Source organism: Salvelinus fontinalis, chromosome 20 (assembly GCF_029448725.1).
Source record: "Salvelinus fontinalis isolate EN_2023a chromosome 20, ASM2944872v1, whole genome shotgun sequence".
Taxonomy (NCBI): domain Eukaryota; kingdom Metazoa; phylum Chordata; class Actinopteri; order Salmoniformes; family Salmonidae; genus Salvelinus; species Salvelinus fontinalis.
The window spans coordinates 23,841,248-23,860,992 of NC_074684.1; the positions used below are offsets into that span (position 1 = coordinate 23,841,248).

Consider the following 19,745-nt stretch of genomic DNA (forward strand, 5'->3'; position numbering starts at 1 on the left):
GTTGTGAATTCAATAAGTAATACTGTGTACAATATAGTATGTACATATCTAAAAACTCAATAAACAGACAAGTCTTGCTTTGAAAGACAACAACACAGCACACAACTCAGAAACGGACATTAACGTCTGCTTGCCTTTAATTCACGCGCACAAAAGTTGTCCTGAGGGACAAATCAATGTGTATGACATTTATCGTGACTCTTCATTTCAAATGGCTTTCAAAAGCCACGAGAGAGATCTGGCAAGGTTTAAAACCTCATAATATACCAACACGGGAAAGGATAATCATTTGTAGGATAATTAACAAAGGCAATAGCCCTGTAAGTAAGGCCCTCTCTGGTGTCGTGCAAGTTACTGTACTGTAGCACAGTGTGAGCATGCCACTGTTCTCTACAATACTGTACCTACAGCTTCAGGCCTTTGTGTCAGTAAGCACACTGTGAAACATGGAACCATTGAAATCAGGGTCTTCTTCATACGAGGTAATTTAGCTTGTTCTGTGGCAGCGTCCCAAAGAGCATCCTATTCCTGTACTACTTTTTACCAGGGCCCAAAATAGGGCACTATATAAGGAATAGGATGCCATTTGGGATGCGGCCTGTCACAGTAAATAATGCCAAAATATTAACTGTGACCTAAAGGCAAGACAGACCTCGAGTCAGTGTGTGACATTTGGGCTCCACATGCTTTTCTACTGCGGTGAGTTTGGGGATTTTAATTTAAGAATTTGAATAAATCCTGGAGAGCGGTGTTGATAAGTGACACAGCTATGACTGCTGGGCCTCGTCAGTCTTTTTGGGGCCTGGTACTGTGCAGTGACTGTGCTGAGGTCACCCGCTGGGTTCTGAGGTAATGGGATCCCAGGGAACTGGGTGTCACTGGCAGCAGGGTGTGGGGCTATCAGCCGGGACCAGCCCCAACCAAAACCCCAAACCCATAAACAGCATGTCCAAACATTACAACAGGACACACCCCTGATATAAAACTCTGGACTCAAAAGTAGTTCATTTAGCCTGTTCTACACAAGATACATTAAAATAATAGTAGGATTGTATGTTTAAAAAGTTACTTTTAGACTACTGATTTAAGCCTTTAAGCCCTCAAATGAAGCATGATAAAATAATATTAGCAAAAATGTAGGGTATCCTGGAAAAAGATCGATAACCATTACAACCACCTGCACAAAAGCTTAATTTTGTGATTTAGAGACTGAAAATGTCCTCAGGTGATTCAATATTTAGAAAATAAATAAATATAAGTTATCAAATTTTTCTCCCGGACACCCCTTACTAGAAATTAAAAGAAAATGATGGAACTATTTTGTTCTTACCACACCACACCTCAGCAAAACATCCCGCCCCCAGCTTTACTTCGAACTCAAGTGAGTCTCTGGCGATTTCCCAGGAATCGTGAGTCAGGCCCACAGTATCAGGGGTGTAGTTCACACACACACCGGTTAAATTAAAGCACAAACCATCCGCACTCTCTACAGGGGAGGGAACATGGAAGGCAAGGCACACAGGGTTAACTACCAGGGACAGGAACATGCAAACAGGCAGATGTAAGGCGGCCATATTGAATTGAGAGAGCAGAGTTTGTAGACATTGACAGTTTGTTGAATTCATTGTTTGTGTTTTACATGGATCACGGACTAAAAGTGTCCCTTAGGAGAGACCAAGTAATGATGATCTCATTTAACAGTACAGACGTTTTTGACGTCTCCCTTTTTCTCTAAGAGAGAGAGAGGTTGTGAGGAGACTGAATCTGTTCTCTGTCTGATGCCTGCTTTCTCAGTCAGTGTGGCCTCCTTTCATGTAGCCTGTGGCCAGACGTTTACGGAGGTGAGTCTGCCCGTACCCATCCAGACCTCCCCAAACTGCCCATTCCCCAGACGCTTGATGAGCTGCAGTGACTCCCGCGGGATCTCCCACACGTCTTTGGTTTTGACGGACAGGTCGGTGAGGCGGGGCATCCCTTTGTGGCAGGGCACTACCAAGCGACAACACAGCCCCGCTGCCCGCTCTGCAGACAGGCATAATGAGCTTGCACACACATTCACACACGCATACCCACAACACACACACACGCACGCATACAGAGACACAGAGAGAGATAGAGAAGAGAGGGGGATTGAAAGAAAGCAGTTAGCAAAGCACTTAGAAGAGAGAGAGTGAGAGAGCGAGAAGAGAGAGAGAGAAGAGAGAGAGAGAAGAGAGAGGGAAAGAGAGAGAAAGAGAGAGGGAAAGAGAGAGAAAGAGAGAAGAGAGAGCGGGAGAAAGGATAAAGAGAGAGAGAAAGGATAGAGAGAAAGAGGATAGAGAGAGAGAGAGGATAAAGAGAGAGGATAGAGAGAGAGAAAGGATAAAAAGAGAGAAGATCGAGAGAGAGAGAGAGGATAGAGTGAGAGAGAGAGAGAGAGAGAGAGAGAGAAGTAGTAGCAGTCAGTTAAGGTGAACTCTTATAGCAGCACAGTTCCATGTGCATCCAGCATTAAGCACCACAGCAGCCAGTCAATCTGTCCCACTAGATGTCCCAGACAGTGGCTGTCCCCAGGCTATAAAGTCAAGCCTCAATCTGTCTAACGCCCTCTTAGCTACTGTTCATCAAATCACACTGAGTGCTGTTCCATCCACCCTCTATCCTCCCCCCTTTAAGTATCGTACAGTACCGCATTAGGACTCTGTCGGCTCTGTTGATGACACACAGAGAGGGGCATTTTTACCAGCTGCACTATATTCCTTTGAATGTAAGGAATTCAGTAAGTAATTCAGTAAGGCATTCAGTAAGAAATTCAGTAAGGCATTCAGTAAGGAATTCAGTAAGGCATTCAGTAAGGCATTCTGTAAGGAATTCAGTAAGGAATTGAAGGGTCAGTGTTGTTTAGGTTGCAGCCTGTTTTGTGTACTGGTTGCTCTTAGTCAAAGCTAGAATGAAGTGATTAGCAAAGGTCAGATATGACTGCAACAGCCCGCTATAGATGGCCACATTAATGGTTCTACTCTGGCTAATGGCATGTGTGACTCCCAACACTTTATTATAATGACTGTAATTGCTTGGAGATAGCCGGCCTGTCAATCACTCCAAATGAACATTAAAACGTCCTAGTTGTAATGATGGTTAATGCACAACACAGTGCATCTCAACTATGGCATTTTAATGTTCATGCAAACTAGGTAGTAAAGGAGGGTACTGGAGTCTAGATTTGAGACAGGGACAGCAGAAACCATTGTGGCTGGTAGCTGTGTGTCTATCAGTGTGTGATGATGAAAACCCGTTATCTCATCCCTGACATGAACATTTGCGTTACTTCTTTCCGCAGAGGAAGTAGATGTGTTTGCCCACCATCGATTGAAAGCGAGGCGTGTGGATGGTGCTTCCGCCGCTGTCCCTCCACTTCGATTCCCCTGACATGCAAGGGCCACCGGGCCCCCCCGGAGATAAAGACCAGGCTGTTTGCTCAGGGTAGTAAACGGGAGAGAAAGGCTTGTGTCTCTCCAATGGGAGTGCTGTCTGACTGTGCTGCAGCCATTAAAGACCATTGGGGCCTGCTGCTGTGACCAGGCATCAATACTGTACTTTATGTCTCAGTCTCACTATCATAAAACATGTCAATACAGCAAATGGGAGAGGCTGGCGTTGGACACACTGCATGCACACAGTAGGTATCAAAACAGTTATTTGTCCTTGTTGGCTATTAAGATAAAGTGGTATTTCTGAGATAAGGATTTAATATTGTGGAAGGACCACCAGAGGGCAGGCTGAGCTCACGGATGGTTGCCCAACAAGGCATGGGAGACAAGTGAACCAGAGGCAATTAAGCACAGCTGACACTACTAATGAGATATTCTCCTTCCCCTATAAGAGAGAGTATGGAACCAGCAAGAGGAAAAACTATCTCTGGAAGATGGCCACCGAGACAGAGGAGCTATCTAGGAAGAACCATTAAGACGGTGACAATGTCGTGACTTTTTGTTGTAATTTAAAGACAATCATATTGTGTTCCTGTTTTGCTCTGGAGAAGAAGATATATGTTTTGTTCCTTTGGAGAGTTTCATTGATTCTGTTGGAGTGTTTGTGTTGTCCAAATGCCCTCAATATAGAACTTTGTTCAATCAAGAAAACCTACTCCTGACTCGTTTGTTCCACCTTCCCGCTTTAGAGTGACGCCCAATTACTTGGTCCGCTCACATTGGTGGAGAATGTGGGCATTAGGTGGACGAGTGACACAAGGATAAGTGAGTAAATCAAGATTCTTCCAGTAGACCAGGAGGAACCATTCAAGTACGATGGATAATGCCCTACTACAACAATTGATCACGGCACAGCATACAACCATAGAACTCCTGCAACAACAGCTGAGCCGGCGAGAAGAACCTAGAGTTAAGCCAAGAGCGGCTGCTCACGCCATCTTACCTCGTCTCTCCAAGGAGGATGATATTGAGGCCTTCCTCATGACCTTCGAAAGGACGGCCACCTTGGAAGAGTGGCCGCCCACAGAATGGGCGAGCGCATTAGCCCCTCTTTTGACCGGGGTGGCTCAGGAAGCCTATTTTGACCTGGATGCCCGCGAAGCTGCAGACTATGGGCGACTAAAAACCGAGATCCTATCCCGGTTCCAGCTGACTGCCAGAGATAGGGCCGTAAAGTTCCATCAATGGACCTACACAGCTGACAAGCCCGTCCGTTCCCAGATTTTTGCATTAATACGACTGACAAAACAGTGGCTAGAACCTGAAAAGGGAGTAGGACAGGTGATAGAGACTCTTGTAGTGGACAAGATATTGAGGGAATTACCCAGTGACTTAAAAAGGGTTGTGGGGCAAGCCAACCCGTTGTCAGCCGACGACATAGCACAGGCGATGGAAACATATCGGTCTACAGGGGAGTTGTTAAAAAGTGACAAGGAGGAACGGAGGGATTCTTCCGATTCCGTACCCCGACTCATGCCGGCGCGTCTGCCACCGAAACGTCCAAACCCCCTCCGGAGGTGGGAGAAATCATCCCCCACACAGCAGGGTCGGTGTTATAAATGTCAGTCTCCCAGCCATTATGCCCCACAATGTCCTAGCAAGGACGAGCCCATGGTCACAGAGTCATCACTGCCCACCCCCACACATCTCGGTTTGAGGGGGCAGGGTCAACACTGTTGGTTAGCAGAAATAGCTCCAGCCCCAGAGATTCCAGTTCAAGTCGAAGGACAAGATGTGGTAGCCATTCTCGACTCGGGAAGTATGGTTACGTTAGTAGAGGAGCGGCTGGTGACCTCCGCAACACTGCTACCAGACAAAGTAGCCGTATCCTGTATCCATGGAGACACCCACTATTACCCCACTGTGAATCTGCCGATTCTCACTCCAAAAGGAAGGTGTACAGTCAGGGCAGGGAAAGTGCCCCAGCTGAAGGTACCATTATTGATCGGGAGAGACTGTCCCTTATATAAGGAGCTTCGGCAGATGACGTTATGCGTGGAAAGAAGGGGGACAGGAAAGAAGAGAAAATCCAAGCCCGAGGTAGTAGTCCTACAAGGAGACGTAGCTACGTCCTCGTCCTCTGCAGCAGAGGAAGAAATAGCAACCCAACGGTTACGACAGATATTCCAGGAAACCACCGATGAAGACACTTGTGAAGGGTTATACACTACACAGGAAGGAAGGAGCAACCAGACGCTAAGGGATATATTTGAAGCTCCATCCGAGGAGGGAACCTGGAAGGGGTTCTCATCGGTCACCCCTGAGGGGGATGGGGAACATCCTCCACATCCCTCTACCGAGGTTGATCTGCCCCAGGAATTAAAGGGACAGTTCGGCACCTCGCAGCATAGAGACCCAGACCTAAGGGAGGCCATGAGGAAGGTGAAGGTGATCGACGGGAGGAACGTCGACGGATCAGGTGAGCCCCCTCTTCCTTACTATGCAATCAGGCGGGGTCTCTTATACTGGGTCGTACGACGAAGGGGGGAAAACCTGGAATTACTAATGGTGCCTAGACCATACAGGGATACAGTTCTACAGTTAGCCCATTCCCACGTCCTAGGAGGACACCTGGCACGAGACAAGACTATTGACAGAATCATGCAGAGATTCTATTGGCCCCGGGTCACCCGGGATGTGGCCAGGTATTGTAGGACGTGTGATCAATGTCAACGTACAGCTCCACGGCCACACCTGCGTAACCCTTTGATTCCTCTCCCCATCATAGAGACTCCCTTTGAACGCATAGCTATGGACCTCGTAGGACCCCTCCCAAAATCCGCCAGAGGACACGAGTACATCCTAGTGGTCATAGATTACGCTACCAAGTTCCCGGAGGCCATACCCCTGCGTAACATGTCGTCAAAGGGAATTGCCAAGGAATTATTCATGATGTTCTCTCGGGTGGGCCTCCCCAAGACGATCTTAACTGATCAGGGAACCCCATTCATGTCGCGGTTGATGAAGGACTTGTGTCGGTTGTATCAGGTTCAACAGATACGTACAAGCATATTCCACCCTCAAACAGACGGGTTGTGTGAACGCTTGAACAAAACGATTAAAAGCATGTTGAGAAGAGTGGTGTCCCGAGACGGGAAAAACTGGGACATGCTTCTCCCACACTTAATGTTTGCCCTGCGAGAAGTACCCCAAGCATCCACTGGATTCTCTCCGTTTGAATTGCTCTATGGCAGACCCTGTCGAGGGATCCTCGACTTAGCCAAGGAGACCTGGGAGACCCAACCATGCCCCTTTCGATCCACAATAGAACATATTACCCTGATGAGAGACCGCCTGTCAGCAGTGTGGCCCATAGTCAAGGAGCATATGGAGAAGGCACAAAGGACCCAAGGCCGGGCCTATGATAAGTCCGCGATCCCCCGTGAGTTCACCGTGGGAGAGAAAGTGATGGTGCTCGTGCCCACGGCCGAACATCGCTTGCTGGCACAGTGGAGGGGACCCTACGAGGTAATGAAAAGGGTCTCACCGGTCAATTACCTCATCAAGCAACCTGATAGAAGGAAGAAGGTCCAACTCTATCACATAAACCTGTTAAAGCCGTACCATGGAAGAGAGGAGGAGGTGGCTTTGATGGCCCTGGAGGGAAAAGGAAAAGAGGAGGCTCTACCACCGGTGCGCCGTGGTCAAACTCTCCTGCCGGAGCAGTCAAGACAGCTAGACAAGCTGATTATGAACTTCGGTCGAATATTCTCTCCATTCCCAGGACAAACAGATGTCCTGTTCCACCATATCCACACTGAACCCGGCCAGAAGGTGCATATCCGCCCTTACAGGATTCCTGAGGCTCGCCGAGTCATCGCTAAGAACGAGGTAAGGGAGATGTTGAGGATGGGTGTGATCGAGCCATCGACGAGTGAGTGGTCCAGTCCCATAGTCCTGGTCCCCAAATCCGATGGTAGTATGAGACTCTGCAACGATTTTAGGGCCGTGAATGCCATCTCTACATTCGATGCGTATCCCATGCCCCGCGTGGATGAACTCTTGGAGCGCTTAGGAAAGGCCAAGTTCATCACCACCCTGGATTTGACGAAGGGATATTGGCAAGTGCCGGTGGCTCCGGAGGATCGCCCAAAGACTGCCTTCGCCACACCAGAGGGGCTTTTCCAGTATGTGAGGATGCCCTTCGGACTGCATGGTGCCGCTGCAACTTTCCAACGCCTCATGGATGCCATTCTACGGCCCCATCAAGAGTATGCAGCGGCGTACATAGACGATGTGGTTATCCACAGCGAGGACTGGGATAGTCACCTCCTGCGATTACGGGCGGTGCTCGTGAGTTTGGAAGCCACAGGGTTGACGGCCAATCCAAATAAATGCTGCCTGGGTCTGTCCGAAGCGGAATACCTGGGGTACACCGTGGGGAATGGGAAAATACGCCCACAGGCAGAGAAGACCAGGGCAATTCGAGACTGGCCGCGACCCCGGACCAAGCGGGACGTTCGGGCCTTCTTAGGGATAACGGGATATTATCGCCGTTTTATCCCGGGATATGCAACTATTGCCAATCCCCTCACAAACCTCATCAAGAAAAACTTGCCAAACCAGGTAGAGTGGAACGACGAGACGGAAGAGGCCTTTCAATCGCTAAAAGATGGCCTGTGTTCTGATCCCGTCCTACAGGCTCCGGACTTCTCACAAGAGTTCATTGTGCAGGTCGACGCCTCGGATACAGGGCTCGGGGCCGTACTAGCTCAGGGTAAAGGCGAAGCAGAGAAGCCGATTCTCTTCATAAGTAGGAAGCTCAGCGATCGGGAACAGAGGTATGCTACCGTAGAGAAAGAGGCCTTAGCCATTAAGTGGGCCCTCGATTATCTCCGGTACTACCTACTGGGTCGGAGGTTTGCTTTAGTTATGGACCATGCGCCCCTCACGTGGATGGCTGGTAAGAGGAACAATAACAACAGAATAGCCAGATGGTTTTTGTCTTTACAGCCGTTCTCTTTCCATGTCATCCACAGGGCCGGATCGAGGAACGGGAATGCAGACGCGCTGTCCCGACGCGACCAAGACGGTGCGTCTGGCGCCCGACCCTCCGGTTCGGTCCTGAGGGGGAAGGTATGTGGAAGGACCACCAGAGGGCAGGCTGAGCTCACGGATGGTAGCCCAACAAGGCATGGGAGACAAGTGAACCAGAGGCAATTAAGCACAGCTGACACTACTAATGAGATATTCTCCTTCCCCTATAAGAGAGAGTATGGAACCAGCAAGAGGAAAAACTATCTCTGGAAGATGGCCACCGAGACAGAGGAGCTATCTAGGAAGAACCATTAAGACGGTGACAATGTCGTGACTTTTTGTTGTAATTTAAAGACAATCATATTGTGTTCCTGTTTTGCTCTGGAGAAGAAGATATATGTTTTGTTCCTTTGGAGAGTTTCATTGATTCTGTTGGAGTGTTTGTGTTGTCCAAATGCCCTCAATATAGAACTTTGTTCAATCAAGAAAACCTACTCCTGACTCGTTTGTTCCACCTTCCCGCTTTAGAGTGACGCCCAATTACTTGGTCCGCTCACAATATATTTATTTTTTTAACTACACTCTTAGAAACAAAGGTGCTACCTAGAGCCTAAAATGGTTATTCGGCTGTCCCCATAGGAGAACCCTTTTTGGTTCCAGGTAGAACTGTTTTTGGTTCCAGGTAGAACCCTTTTGTGTTCCATGTAGAACCCTCTGTGGAAAGGGTTCTTCATGGAACTCAAACAGGTTCTACCTGGAACCAAAAAAGGTTCTTCAAAGGGTTCTCCTATAGGGACAGCCGAATAACCATTTTAGGCTCTAGATAACACATTTTTTCTAAGAGTGTAGTTTGGGCTGGTGGTGTTTTGGCCTGTGTGACTGCTGTGTGACTGCTGTGTGACTGCTGTGTGACTGCTGTGTGACTGCTGTGTGACTGCTGTGGGACTGCTGTGGGAAAGATGCGTTGACAATATAGAAATTAAACCTCGATAAAAACCCAAGTGAGAGATCGTGAGAAAGCAAAAGGCAACAGAAGAAGCACAAGCCCTGGAAGAAAACAACAATGGTCAAGGTCATTTGAAGAGGTGTGTTTGGACTTCACACTATATGCTCCCTGGGGTGGCAAGAGGGCATGGAAAGACAAGGTTAATGCACTGTGACACAAACATACACACAAAATCCATACGGTTCATTTCCAGTGGACTAATGTGATAACTGGAGCACATCACCATTCTCATGGAGAGAGATAGACAAATACATAGAGGTAGAGAGATGCATAAAGAGAGAAAGGGAGAGAGTAGAGTGAGAGAGATTGGGTGAGGAAAAGACAGAGTGAGAGAGTGAAAGAGAGGGATAGAAAGACAGCAAAAGAGAGAGCGAGAAAGAGAGAGAGAGAGAGAGCGAGAGAGAGCGAGAGAGAGAGAGAGCGAGAGAGAGCGAGAGAGAGCGAGAGAGAGAGAGAGAGAGGGCTGTCTCATCTGACACCAACACGTGCTCATGAATGCAGTATGTCATCATCAACAGAGTGACGTTGAACAGTCCTCGTCGTCTGCTGAGGACATGGTCTGTACGACTGGGACTAACATGCCCATTAGAGTGAACCAATTGGCCTAGTAACTCACACGAACTCAAACAACAATAAGTGGCGCTAGTGTCACTAGTGTCTCAATAGTTGTAAAATAATTGATTTCAAAATGTGTCACTTCATCAATTCTTTAATAACTTATCTGTTGCATCCTCAACAGTTTTCTGAAACTTTTGAAAGTGCTAAGCTGAGTATATGAAGTTTCCAATTATGTTTTACATTACCACTAGCCCTTACTTCAATTGCACTCTATTCCCTTCTCAAATCTGAAGTGTGAGCTTCACTTTCTATTTCTGCATTTGAAGAGGCCTTAACAGTGTAAATGAGATTATACAGATGAACAGTGTCAACATAATGCACTTCTGGATCACTCCAAGGAAATGGACACCAGACAGAGGAGAAGCCTCTTGTATCTATTTAGGCTTTCCAATCATCTGCTACATCCATGTCCTGTCTCCACTATACCATAACACCAATATGACTACAGTTCTGCCTGGAGGAGTTCCACTGTACATTACTGTAACTCTAACAGGTCATCATAGCTATGTCACTCATAGATGTCTAATAAACATTCTAATAAAGGTGTATGAATGGTGGGTGCAATAATGATGTATGAATGGTATGACTGACTGTTTAGGTCAGCTCACTGTTACTGTAACTCCAGGCCTGCACTTAAACTGATGATAAACTAGCAATTTTTGAGGCAATATGGCTATCGTATGCATTTCAGTCATATATGTCTAATGAATGGTGTGTGAATGGTGTGACTTGGACCGTTTCTGACTCTTACCTGAGTAGTGCTGCACCAGCTGCTGTAGGGTCTCAAACTGAGCTCTGGTAGTGATGTAGTAACCGCCGCTGTCCAGCTTACGGATCTTATAATGCTTCACGTGGTCTCCCTTCACGTCATCCCAGTCTCGTATGGACAGGGAGAAGGCACCTATAGGACACACAGATGGGGAGTAGAGTGTCACTGGGAAACAATCACTTACCTCATGCATTAATAGCACTGAGGATCATGGGAAATGATTGATAGTATTAACAGATACAGAATGAGCTTTTATAGAATAGTCAGCTGCTCAGTTGGATAAATGAACAGTATATCAAACCTTCTGTTAGACAGCTATCGTAACATACAGGCAGTGGTGTAAAGGACTTAAGTAAAATACTTTAAAGTAACTACTTCATTTGTTTTTGGGGTATCTGTATTTTACTTTACTATTTATATATTTGACAATTTTTACTTTTACTTCACTACATTCCTAAAGAAAATAATGTACTTTTTACTCCATACATTTTCCCTGACACCCAAAAGTACTTGCTACATTTTGAATGCTTAACAGGACAGGAAAATTGTTAAATTCACACACTTATCAAGAGAACATCCCTGGTCATCTCTACTGCCTCTGACACAAGCTTCATTTGTAAATTATGTCTGAGTGTGCAGTTGACTATCCCTATCCCTAAATAAATGTAAAAAACAAGAAAATTGTGCTATTTGGATTGCCTCACAGAAGTTATTATAAATAATTTATACTTTTACTTTGATACTTAAGTATACTTAAAACCAAATACTTTTAGACTTTTACTCAAGTAGTATTTTACTGGGTGACTTTCCCTTTTACTTGAGTCATTTTCTATTAAGGTATATTTACTTTTACTCAAGTATGACAGTTGGGTACTTCACCACCACTACATACAGGCTCTTTACTTCGATGAGTTGGTGGTTACCTTTTGTGGTTTCGCTCTCTCTGATGAGATAAGTGCCACGGGGGTTACCAGTGAACAGCAGCTGCCTCTCTGCATCCTTCCGGCCTAGTTTCCCAAAGTACCAGCTATGAAGAGTGGGGAACAATGAGTGAGGGAGGCACAATCATAAACCATCCATCTTGGGTTGGTACAGACTATGTGTGTAAAGGGTCTGAGTTTAAAAATGATCATCTTATACACAGCGATCAGAGACACGTTGATTGTGACACCAGTCACAAGGCCAATTAAAACTCTCACTGCAACACTGTCAATAAATCACCATTTGGCCATGGTCTCTGAGACTAGAGGCTGAACACTGGCTAAATACATATAGAGAGGGAGCATGAAATGTGGATTGATCCACCCCCCATACAAACCCTGGCTGTTTATGTCCATCATGCTATAGTGTACCTTGTGGTGCACCAATAGAATAATAACATCATTATTCACCAGAGTCTGATGGAGAGTGAGGTGGGGGAAGGGGCCTGTAGCACTGTCTGACACCAAGGTATATATAAACACACACACACACACACACACACACACACACACACACACACACACACACACACACACACACACACACACACACACACACACACACACACACACACACACACACACACACACACACACACACACACACACACACACACACGGGAAAAACTCTCACACTGTCTGACATTTCAAATATCTGAAAACACAGCATTTAACTATTCCCACAACTCTCCTCTCTTTTATAGTGTCTAATAAAAGTGTTTTTAATGAGCCGGTGAAAGTGCCAGCTCTGCAGAGACATACTGCACAAATCCCAGTATGTTTACATTTCTCCTCAGAGCCTTGTCTTGACTGTTAACTTCAGGCACTGAGAAATAGAGAGGATATCTGCGCTTGTCTAAACTTCTGACATCTTCCTCTCTCCCTCATCTTCCTCTCTCCCTGTTGTCTCAGATAGAAAACGGAGGAGAGAGAGCGAAAGAGAGTGAGAAGAGAGAGAGTTAGAGAGACAGAGAGAGAGTGTGTGCATGTGTGTGTGTGTGTGTGTGTGTGTGCGCGCGCGTGTGTGAGTGTGTGTGTGTGTGTGTGTGTGTGTGTGTGTGTGAGTGTGTGTGTGTGTGTGAGTGACGTGACAGGAGAAGTGTATGTGACCTGGTGTCTGGTGTGCCATGTATTCAGCTCTGTCAGAGAGTGTCCCAATAAAACCCAGTATGACAGATTGCTACTCACTCCTCAGCCTGGATGGAGTCCACTGGAGCCACGTAATTACTGGGGATGTAACCATTTCCACCGGTGGTGAGGGAACGAGCATCCCACCAGTCCCCTTCACTGAGGGAGAGAGAGATGGAGAGAGAGAGATGGAGAGAGAGAGATGGAGAGATAGAGGGAAAAGGGGGGCAGAGAAAGGGAGGGAGAGAGAGCGATAGATGGGGAGAGAGAGCGATAGATGGAGAGAGAGAGAGAGAGCAGAGAAAAAGCATCATTACATGACATTCGATACAGTATTGATCAATACACATGTGGAATACTAGTCAGTCATGGTAGGGGTGAGGCTTAAAGGGTTCAACCCCTGCTAACCAAAAGAACCCACGTGGCATCAAATGGTTTCATGTACACCATGTATTAGGAGATTGGCTATAGAAATAACAAATGAACCACTGTGATGATCAATAATGCATTTGACGTGAATACATTGGGTAGCAGTACATGCCTTGTTCATATGGAATGTGTGTTGGCAGCACTGTCTGATCACAAGCAACGGTTGGGAGGAGGGAGGGAGAGCTCTTAACGACCACAGCTTGCCTGACCATGCAGCCATTACCACCTCTTTCCTGTCCTCTTTCTCTCCCTCTAACAACCGCCTCTCTAACACGCTCACTCTCCTGTCCTCTTTCTCTCCCTCTAACAACCGCCTCTCCATCACGCTCACTCTCCTGTCCTCTTTCTTTCCCTCTAACAACCGCCTCTCCATCACGCTCACTCTCCTGTCCTCTTTCTCTCCCTCTAACAACTGCCTCTCCATCACGCTCACTCTCCTGTCCTCCCAACACACTGGCCTCCTTTACATCCCTCTCTCCCTCGCACATTTTATTTCATCTTTCTTTTTATATCTCCACTTCCTGACACACTTAACTGTTATCCCTCGCTGTCTCTCAAACACTGTATAGTCCCTTCTTCTTCGCATTACTGCATTACATTCTTAATCTCCCTGTATTCCTCTCAATGTATTCCACAGTACCCCACCACTCATTCCTCCCCAGCCTCCTCCCTGTTGGCCCCTTCCCCCTGACTCCTCCACAACACCATCAAAAACACACATGGAAAGCACAGGAGACATAGGTGATGCCTTAAAGGGCAGCCATAAGGAGTGGTCCACTACTTGCTAGCCCGTACACACACACACACACACACACACACACACACACACACACACACACACACACACACACACACACACACACACACACACACACACACACACACACACACACACACACACACACAGAACCACCTACCACTGTCTACTACTACATCCCTAGTAGCGGTCTTTCATTTGTCCTGAATAAAAACATGACGGGGAGCACCGGGGATGACATCACAGGCCAGTTTCATTTGTTCTGAGAGGACAATGGAGGTTCCATCTGGAGGGCTAGTGTGTTCAAGCTAACACGCTAACGCCAACAGCTGAGAGGAATGATGGACTGCTGGGAGGAGAGGAGGAGCGAGAAAGATAGAGAGAGCAAGCGAAAGAGTGAAAGAGAGAGAGAGACAGAGAGGGACGGGATGGACCCCAGTCCATTCACCATGGGCAAGCAAACAAAGAACCAGCCTTCTCCCATCTCCAGAAGTATTGTTATGCTTCAACTAGCTTCTTTCCCTGTGGTCACTGCTAACGACAGAGTACTCATTAAACAAAACATCTGTGGTATTTCCTGCTTATTTCTGAGGTAGTTTTACAAAAACATTTTACAAACAAATTTGCTAAATGTGCAATTGCATGATGAAGACGTATACATGTGTCATCTTGTTACAGCAATCATGTTATAGGAAACTATTCTAAGCAATCAGAATCAAACATTATAAACACTTGAGTCTTATTGTTTGGGATGCTTCTCTGTAACGTGTTGTTTGATTTCACCAAGGTCAGCGATTCCTTGAGAAGATGCCACCATAATACAACACAACAGACCCTGTGCTCAGTACCCACAGGAGTCCCATGGCTGCTCACGTCATTCCCTGCCTGAACAGGCATCTACCATGTACTGTCTGTTTGCCGGGCAGCCTGGCCTGAGAGGGAGAGACTGGGCCTGGGCTGGGTGCAGTTACTCTTCTCTCCAGCAGGGGGCAGTGTGCCAAGCTGGAACAGAGCCTGGATGCTGCCAGGGAGGGAAGTTAGAAGTGAGGGAGGCGTGGGCGGATGATGGAGGGCTGAGGCTGCAGCTCTGACTGGCCACTGGCCAGGAGGAGAAGATGAAGGGAGGAGAGGAGGAGGGGAGGAGGGGAGGATAGAATAGAGAGGGTCCTAATGATGGTGTCTTCCTGCCTTTGCTCTAGATGGGTGGGCAGTGTGTGGTGGTGGTTAAACGTGTGCTACTGGGGTATGAGGAGCAGCCCGTCCACAGGGGAGAGAGGACAGGATGTCAGCTGTTAAAGTAGTATGGATGGGTATGGAGACTGGTGAGTATCCACTGTGCTGCCTGGGCTTTAGGTTGAAAAACAACATGGGTGAACATGAACATGGGGACAGTGGAGGAGGAGCTGGGAAATCACAAACCTAAACAGACAGTCATACTTCTGAGAGAAAATATCAAATGACATTTTTCAGTGTGTCACTAAAGCCTGCTGAAAAGGAAAACACCCATCCATGAGGTTTCAGAGCAGCATGTTCATGGGCTGGTCTGAGACAGTTGTGCTGACAGAGGGGTAACAGAGTGGCTGCACTTTGTGTCAGACCGTTCAAAGAGAAAGTCTACACCAGACTAAAGCAGACTGAAGAACAACACAGAACCATTCCACATCCCCCACCTCAAACTAAAGACCCCTGCATGCTCCATACAATTTAAATGCTGATGTATTGAAAATGGCAATAAAACTTATTTTACAGTCATTCCAACACCTTCCCCGGTCAAAGTGATAAACCTAGGCAGCCAGGCTACCAGAGTGATTCGAATATATTTTCATCTAGAATACAGACCTTTTTCCACTCTCAGTGCAGTAGGTGGGATGTGTGATAAGTGGCTGTACTATACTGTACTTACGTGCTGTTGATAATCTGAAACCTCTCCCCTTTCCTGAAGCTGAGGTCGTCCTCTGTCCGCGCCTCATAGTCGTAAAGTGCCACGAAGAGGGTGACTCCTGCCGAGAGAAAACACACAGCGTCAGCACTCACGCGATTAACAAGTGCAGCAAATGAACGTTAGAGTCTGAGAGACTAACATTGCACTGACTGACCCTGGAAGGGACGCTGGGTGCACGGTAGCTTTTATACTAGAGGCTGCAGACATTTCTGGATGCAGTGGATATACTAGGCTGTAGTGAATTGAATGTGAAACCATCCATTAAATTGGTGACAGTATAAATAGCTGGAAATAAGCCTTCATACAGTATTGGACATCTTTCACCTGAAAGGTAGCATTAAAACACTGCAGAAATTATGAATGGAAAAGGTCCTTCATACAATCTTTCAGCAGGCAGGTAGGTAGCACACACACTACATACCACATGTAATAGAAGAGTTCTATTATTATTACCAACTACCTAGATGTCCAGGGAGACAGGCTGAGAGAGAATCTAGGGAGACAGGCTGAGAGAGAATCTAGGGAGACAGGCTGAGAGAGAATCTAGGGAGACAGGCTGAGAGAGAATCTAGGGAGACAGGCTGAGAGAAAATCTAGGGAGACAGGCTGAGAGAGTGTCCAGGGAGACAGGCTGAGAGAGAATCTAGGGAGACAGGCTGAGAGAAAATCTAGGGAGACAGGCTGAGAGTGTCCAAGGAGACAGGCTGAGAGAGGATCTAGGGAGACAGGTTGAGAGAGTGTCCAGGGAGACAGGCTGAGAGAGGATCTAGGGAGACAGGCTGAGAGCGTGTCCAGGGAGACAGGCTGAGAGAGGATCTAGGGAGACAGGCTGAGAGGGTGTCCAGGGAGACAGGCTGAGAGAGGATCTAGGGAGACAGGCTGAGAGTGTGTCCAGGGAGACATGCTGAGAGAGGGTCCAGGGAGATATGCTGAGAGAGGGTCCAGGGAGACATGCTGAGAGAGGATCCAGGGAGACAGGCTGAGAGAGGGTCCAGGGAGACAGGCTGAGAGAGGGTCCAGGGAGACAGGCTGAGAGAGGGTCCAGGGAGACATGCTGAGAGAGGGTCCAGGGAAAGAGGCTGAGAGAGGGTCCAGGGAGACAGACTGAGAGAGGGTCCAGGGAGACATGCTGAGAGAGGGTCCAGGGAGACATGCTGAGAGAGGGTCCAGGGAGATATGCTGAGAGAGGGTCCAGGGAGACATGCTGAGAGAGGGTCCAGGGAAAGAGGCTGAGAGAGGGTCCAGGGAGACAGACAGAGAGAGTCCAGGGAGACAGGCTGAGAGAGAGAACAGGGAGACAGGCTGAGAGGGAGTCCAACGAGAGAGGGGCTGAGCCTGCTCCATCTACCCAGGCAGTCTGCTGAATCTCTCAGAATAAGTCTCCACAAGTCTAAAGAGCTTTCTTTATTCATCTCCTTTCCCTGATCTGAAAGGACTTGATGCACCACAGCAATATGGTGGTGGTGGAAGCCTACACAGTCTTTTGAGTGTTGGGACAGGGTTGAGTGTACTGTGGGAATGAATAGTCTGTGCTTTGAGAGCAGGGCCCTTGGGATAGTAGCAGTGAGAAGAGAACAAGCTGCTGCCTTTCACATGACACAGAACAGAGAGAGTAAGAGTAAGAGCGAGAGAGCGAGAGAGAGAGCGAGAGAGAGAGCGAGAGAGAGAGAGAGAGAGAGAGAGAGAGAGGATGCACACAGGGGGATTTTGCACGCCACACCTCTGATGCATCTACCTGTCACACTCATCACAAGATACAAACAGACTGCATCACTTCTGAAGAAATGCCTCCACATCTCCTCCACTTACAAGAAACCCCTAGCAAGCCAGAATACACCAACCAGGCTTTGGTTATGCATGGTTTATTATTTATTATATATTTATTATAGTAATCTGAGGATTGGCATGTGAGTGAGGCCCATTCAATTCAGTAACTTAAGGTCATGGAACATACAGTACTAGCTGTGAATTTCCGTTCAGACTGTTAACTAAGTGCATACAGATCAAATGATTCCCAATAGAATGTCACAAACGGCACCTCATCTATAAGCCTGAAAGGCAAAATGGTGCCTGTTAGACAGACAAGGCAGTACCACTATTTTTGTCATGAAAGTGGTTTGAGAGAGAGAGAGAAAAAGAGAGAGAGAGGGACAGTTTGTACCAAAGTTAAACCCCTTTGTCCCCTGCAACTGACAGTGGATTTGGATCATTTTGGGACAGAAATAATCCACACTTTGATGGAAGCCGTGTTAATTAAGTGGAAACGCTGTAGCTCCTCTTGTAGCAGTAGAGGCTCAATGAAACATAAAGGATATCCTGACTGGGAATATTCTCTATGGAAACAATGAACCCACACACAAAGGGCTGTGCAAGCGCCGGCCGGACGTTCCAACACAGGGTCGAGGGGCCGGGACTGGGCCGTGAGGTGAAGCTGGTCCGGGGAAGTCAGGAGAGGGGCCGGGACTGGGCCGCGAGGTGAATCGGGTCCGGGGAAGTCAGGAGAGGGGCCGGGACTGGGCCGCGAGGTGAAGCGGGTCCGGGGAAGTCAGGAGAGGGGCCGGGACTGGGCCGTGAGGTGAAGCGGGTCCGGGGAAGTCAGGAGAGGGGCCGGGACTGGGCCGTGAGGTGAAGCGGGTCCGGGGAAGTCAGGAGAGGGGCTAAAGGGGAACGTATGGACACCCCTACCTGTTCCGCCACGGGTGCGTAGGGTCCCGGTGTGGGAGGAGGTGTTGACCCCTCCGAAGACCGTCATCCCCTGGCCGACAGGCGCCTGGAAGTTGTTGAAGTTGGGGATGGCGGTGACCCCGAAGCTGGGGTAGTGCTGGTGCTGCGGCGTGGGATCGGCGCCATAGCGGAAGCCTGGGGCACTCTGGGAGATGCTGGTGTCTCGGTCGTCCGTGAGTTTCGTTGCTTCTTTATCCTTGCATTGTACACAGCCCATTATCTATATTCTACACAGAGAGAAACACAGAGAAACACAGAGAAGAAGAAGAGGGATTATCAACTTGCTTGTAAATCAATAGAACATCCAGTCTGAAAAGGAAAAGGAAGGTTACAGGGCTGATGACAAGCAACAATACATGAAATAGAGGTGTACTTTAACATTGTTCTTGGTTTGCTCTCCTCTCCCCTCAGATGACATGTCCTTGTCTCATTAGAGAAATGCTGTCTCTCAAGGAGCACTGGGAGGTTTATAGCCTGACACACACGCGCACACACACGTACACACAGCAGAGCTCCGGATGACTCACACAAACACTGTGTCTCTTTCACGGCCAGGGGAAAAAATACACTCAGATATACACTAGTGTTGGGGAAGGAGAAATAGTCGGGGAGAAGGGGACCCATGGAGGATCGGTCATAAGGGTATTCACTCATCCATTATTCCATGATAACATCACTGCCAGCATCGACCGGCCGGTCCTATGGGTGGGAGGTGGAGGGAGTGTGGACGTTGCTTCTGTCTGTTAAAGAGACAGGACATATTTCCAGTAGGACATCTCTATGTTTCTTCCAACACTATTACTAAACCAAGTATAGTCTCCTTTTATGGTATAATCTAAGTCTTCAAATACTGGTATGTAAACACACCTACAGACAAGAAAATATGTTCAAATACCTTCTGTAGGGACTGTTTATGCCTTGGCTGTGATGGTATTGGCACAAAAT

The 19,745-nt window shown here is 47.6% G+C and overlaps 1 protein-coding gene across 3 annotated transcripts in view; it reads right to left on the reverse strand.

Moving 5' to 3' along the window:
- Positions 1–19,745, reverse strand: part of LOC129817552 (tyrosine-protein kinase Fyn-like) — an 80,852-nt gene that overhangs the window by 4,621 nt on the left and 56,486 nt on the right. Inside the window, exons 3-9 of one of the 3 annotated variants that reach the window (XM_055872934.1) lie at positions 18,762–19,027; positions 16,038–16,134; positions 13,009–13,107; positions 11,764–11,867; positions 10,823–10,972; positions 1,858–2,022; positions 1,331–1,486 (exon numbers count right to left, since the gene is read on the reverse strand). In XM_055872934.1, the coding sequence (XP_055728909.1) occupies positions 1,331–1,486; positions 1,858–2,022; positions 10,823–10,972; positions 11,764–11,867; positions 13,009–13,107; positions 16,038–16,134; positions 18,762–19,017 (1,027 nt within the window). In that variant the 5' untranslated portion in view covers positions 19,018–19,027. The remainder of the gene's footprint in view (positions 1–1,330; positions 1,487–1,857; positions 2,023–10,822; positions 10,973–11,763; positions 11,868–13,008; positions 13,108–16,037; positions 16,135–18,761; positions 19,028–19,745) is intronic. The other 2 variants (XM_055872933.1, XM_055872932.1) reach the window with 2 other exon arrangements.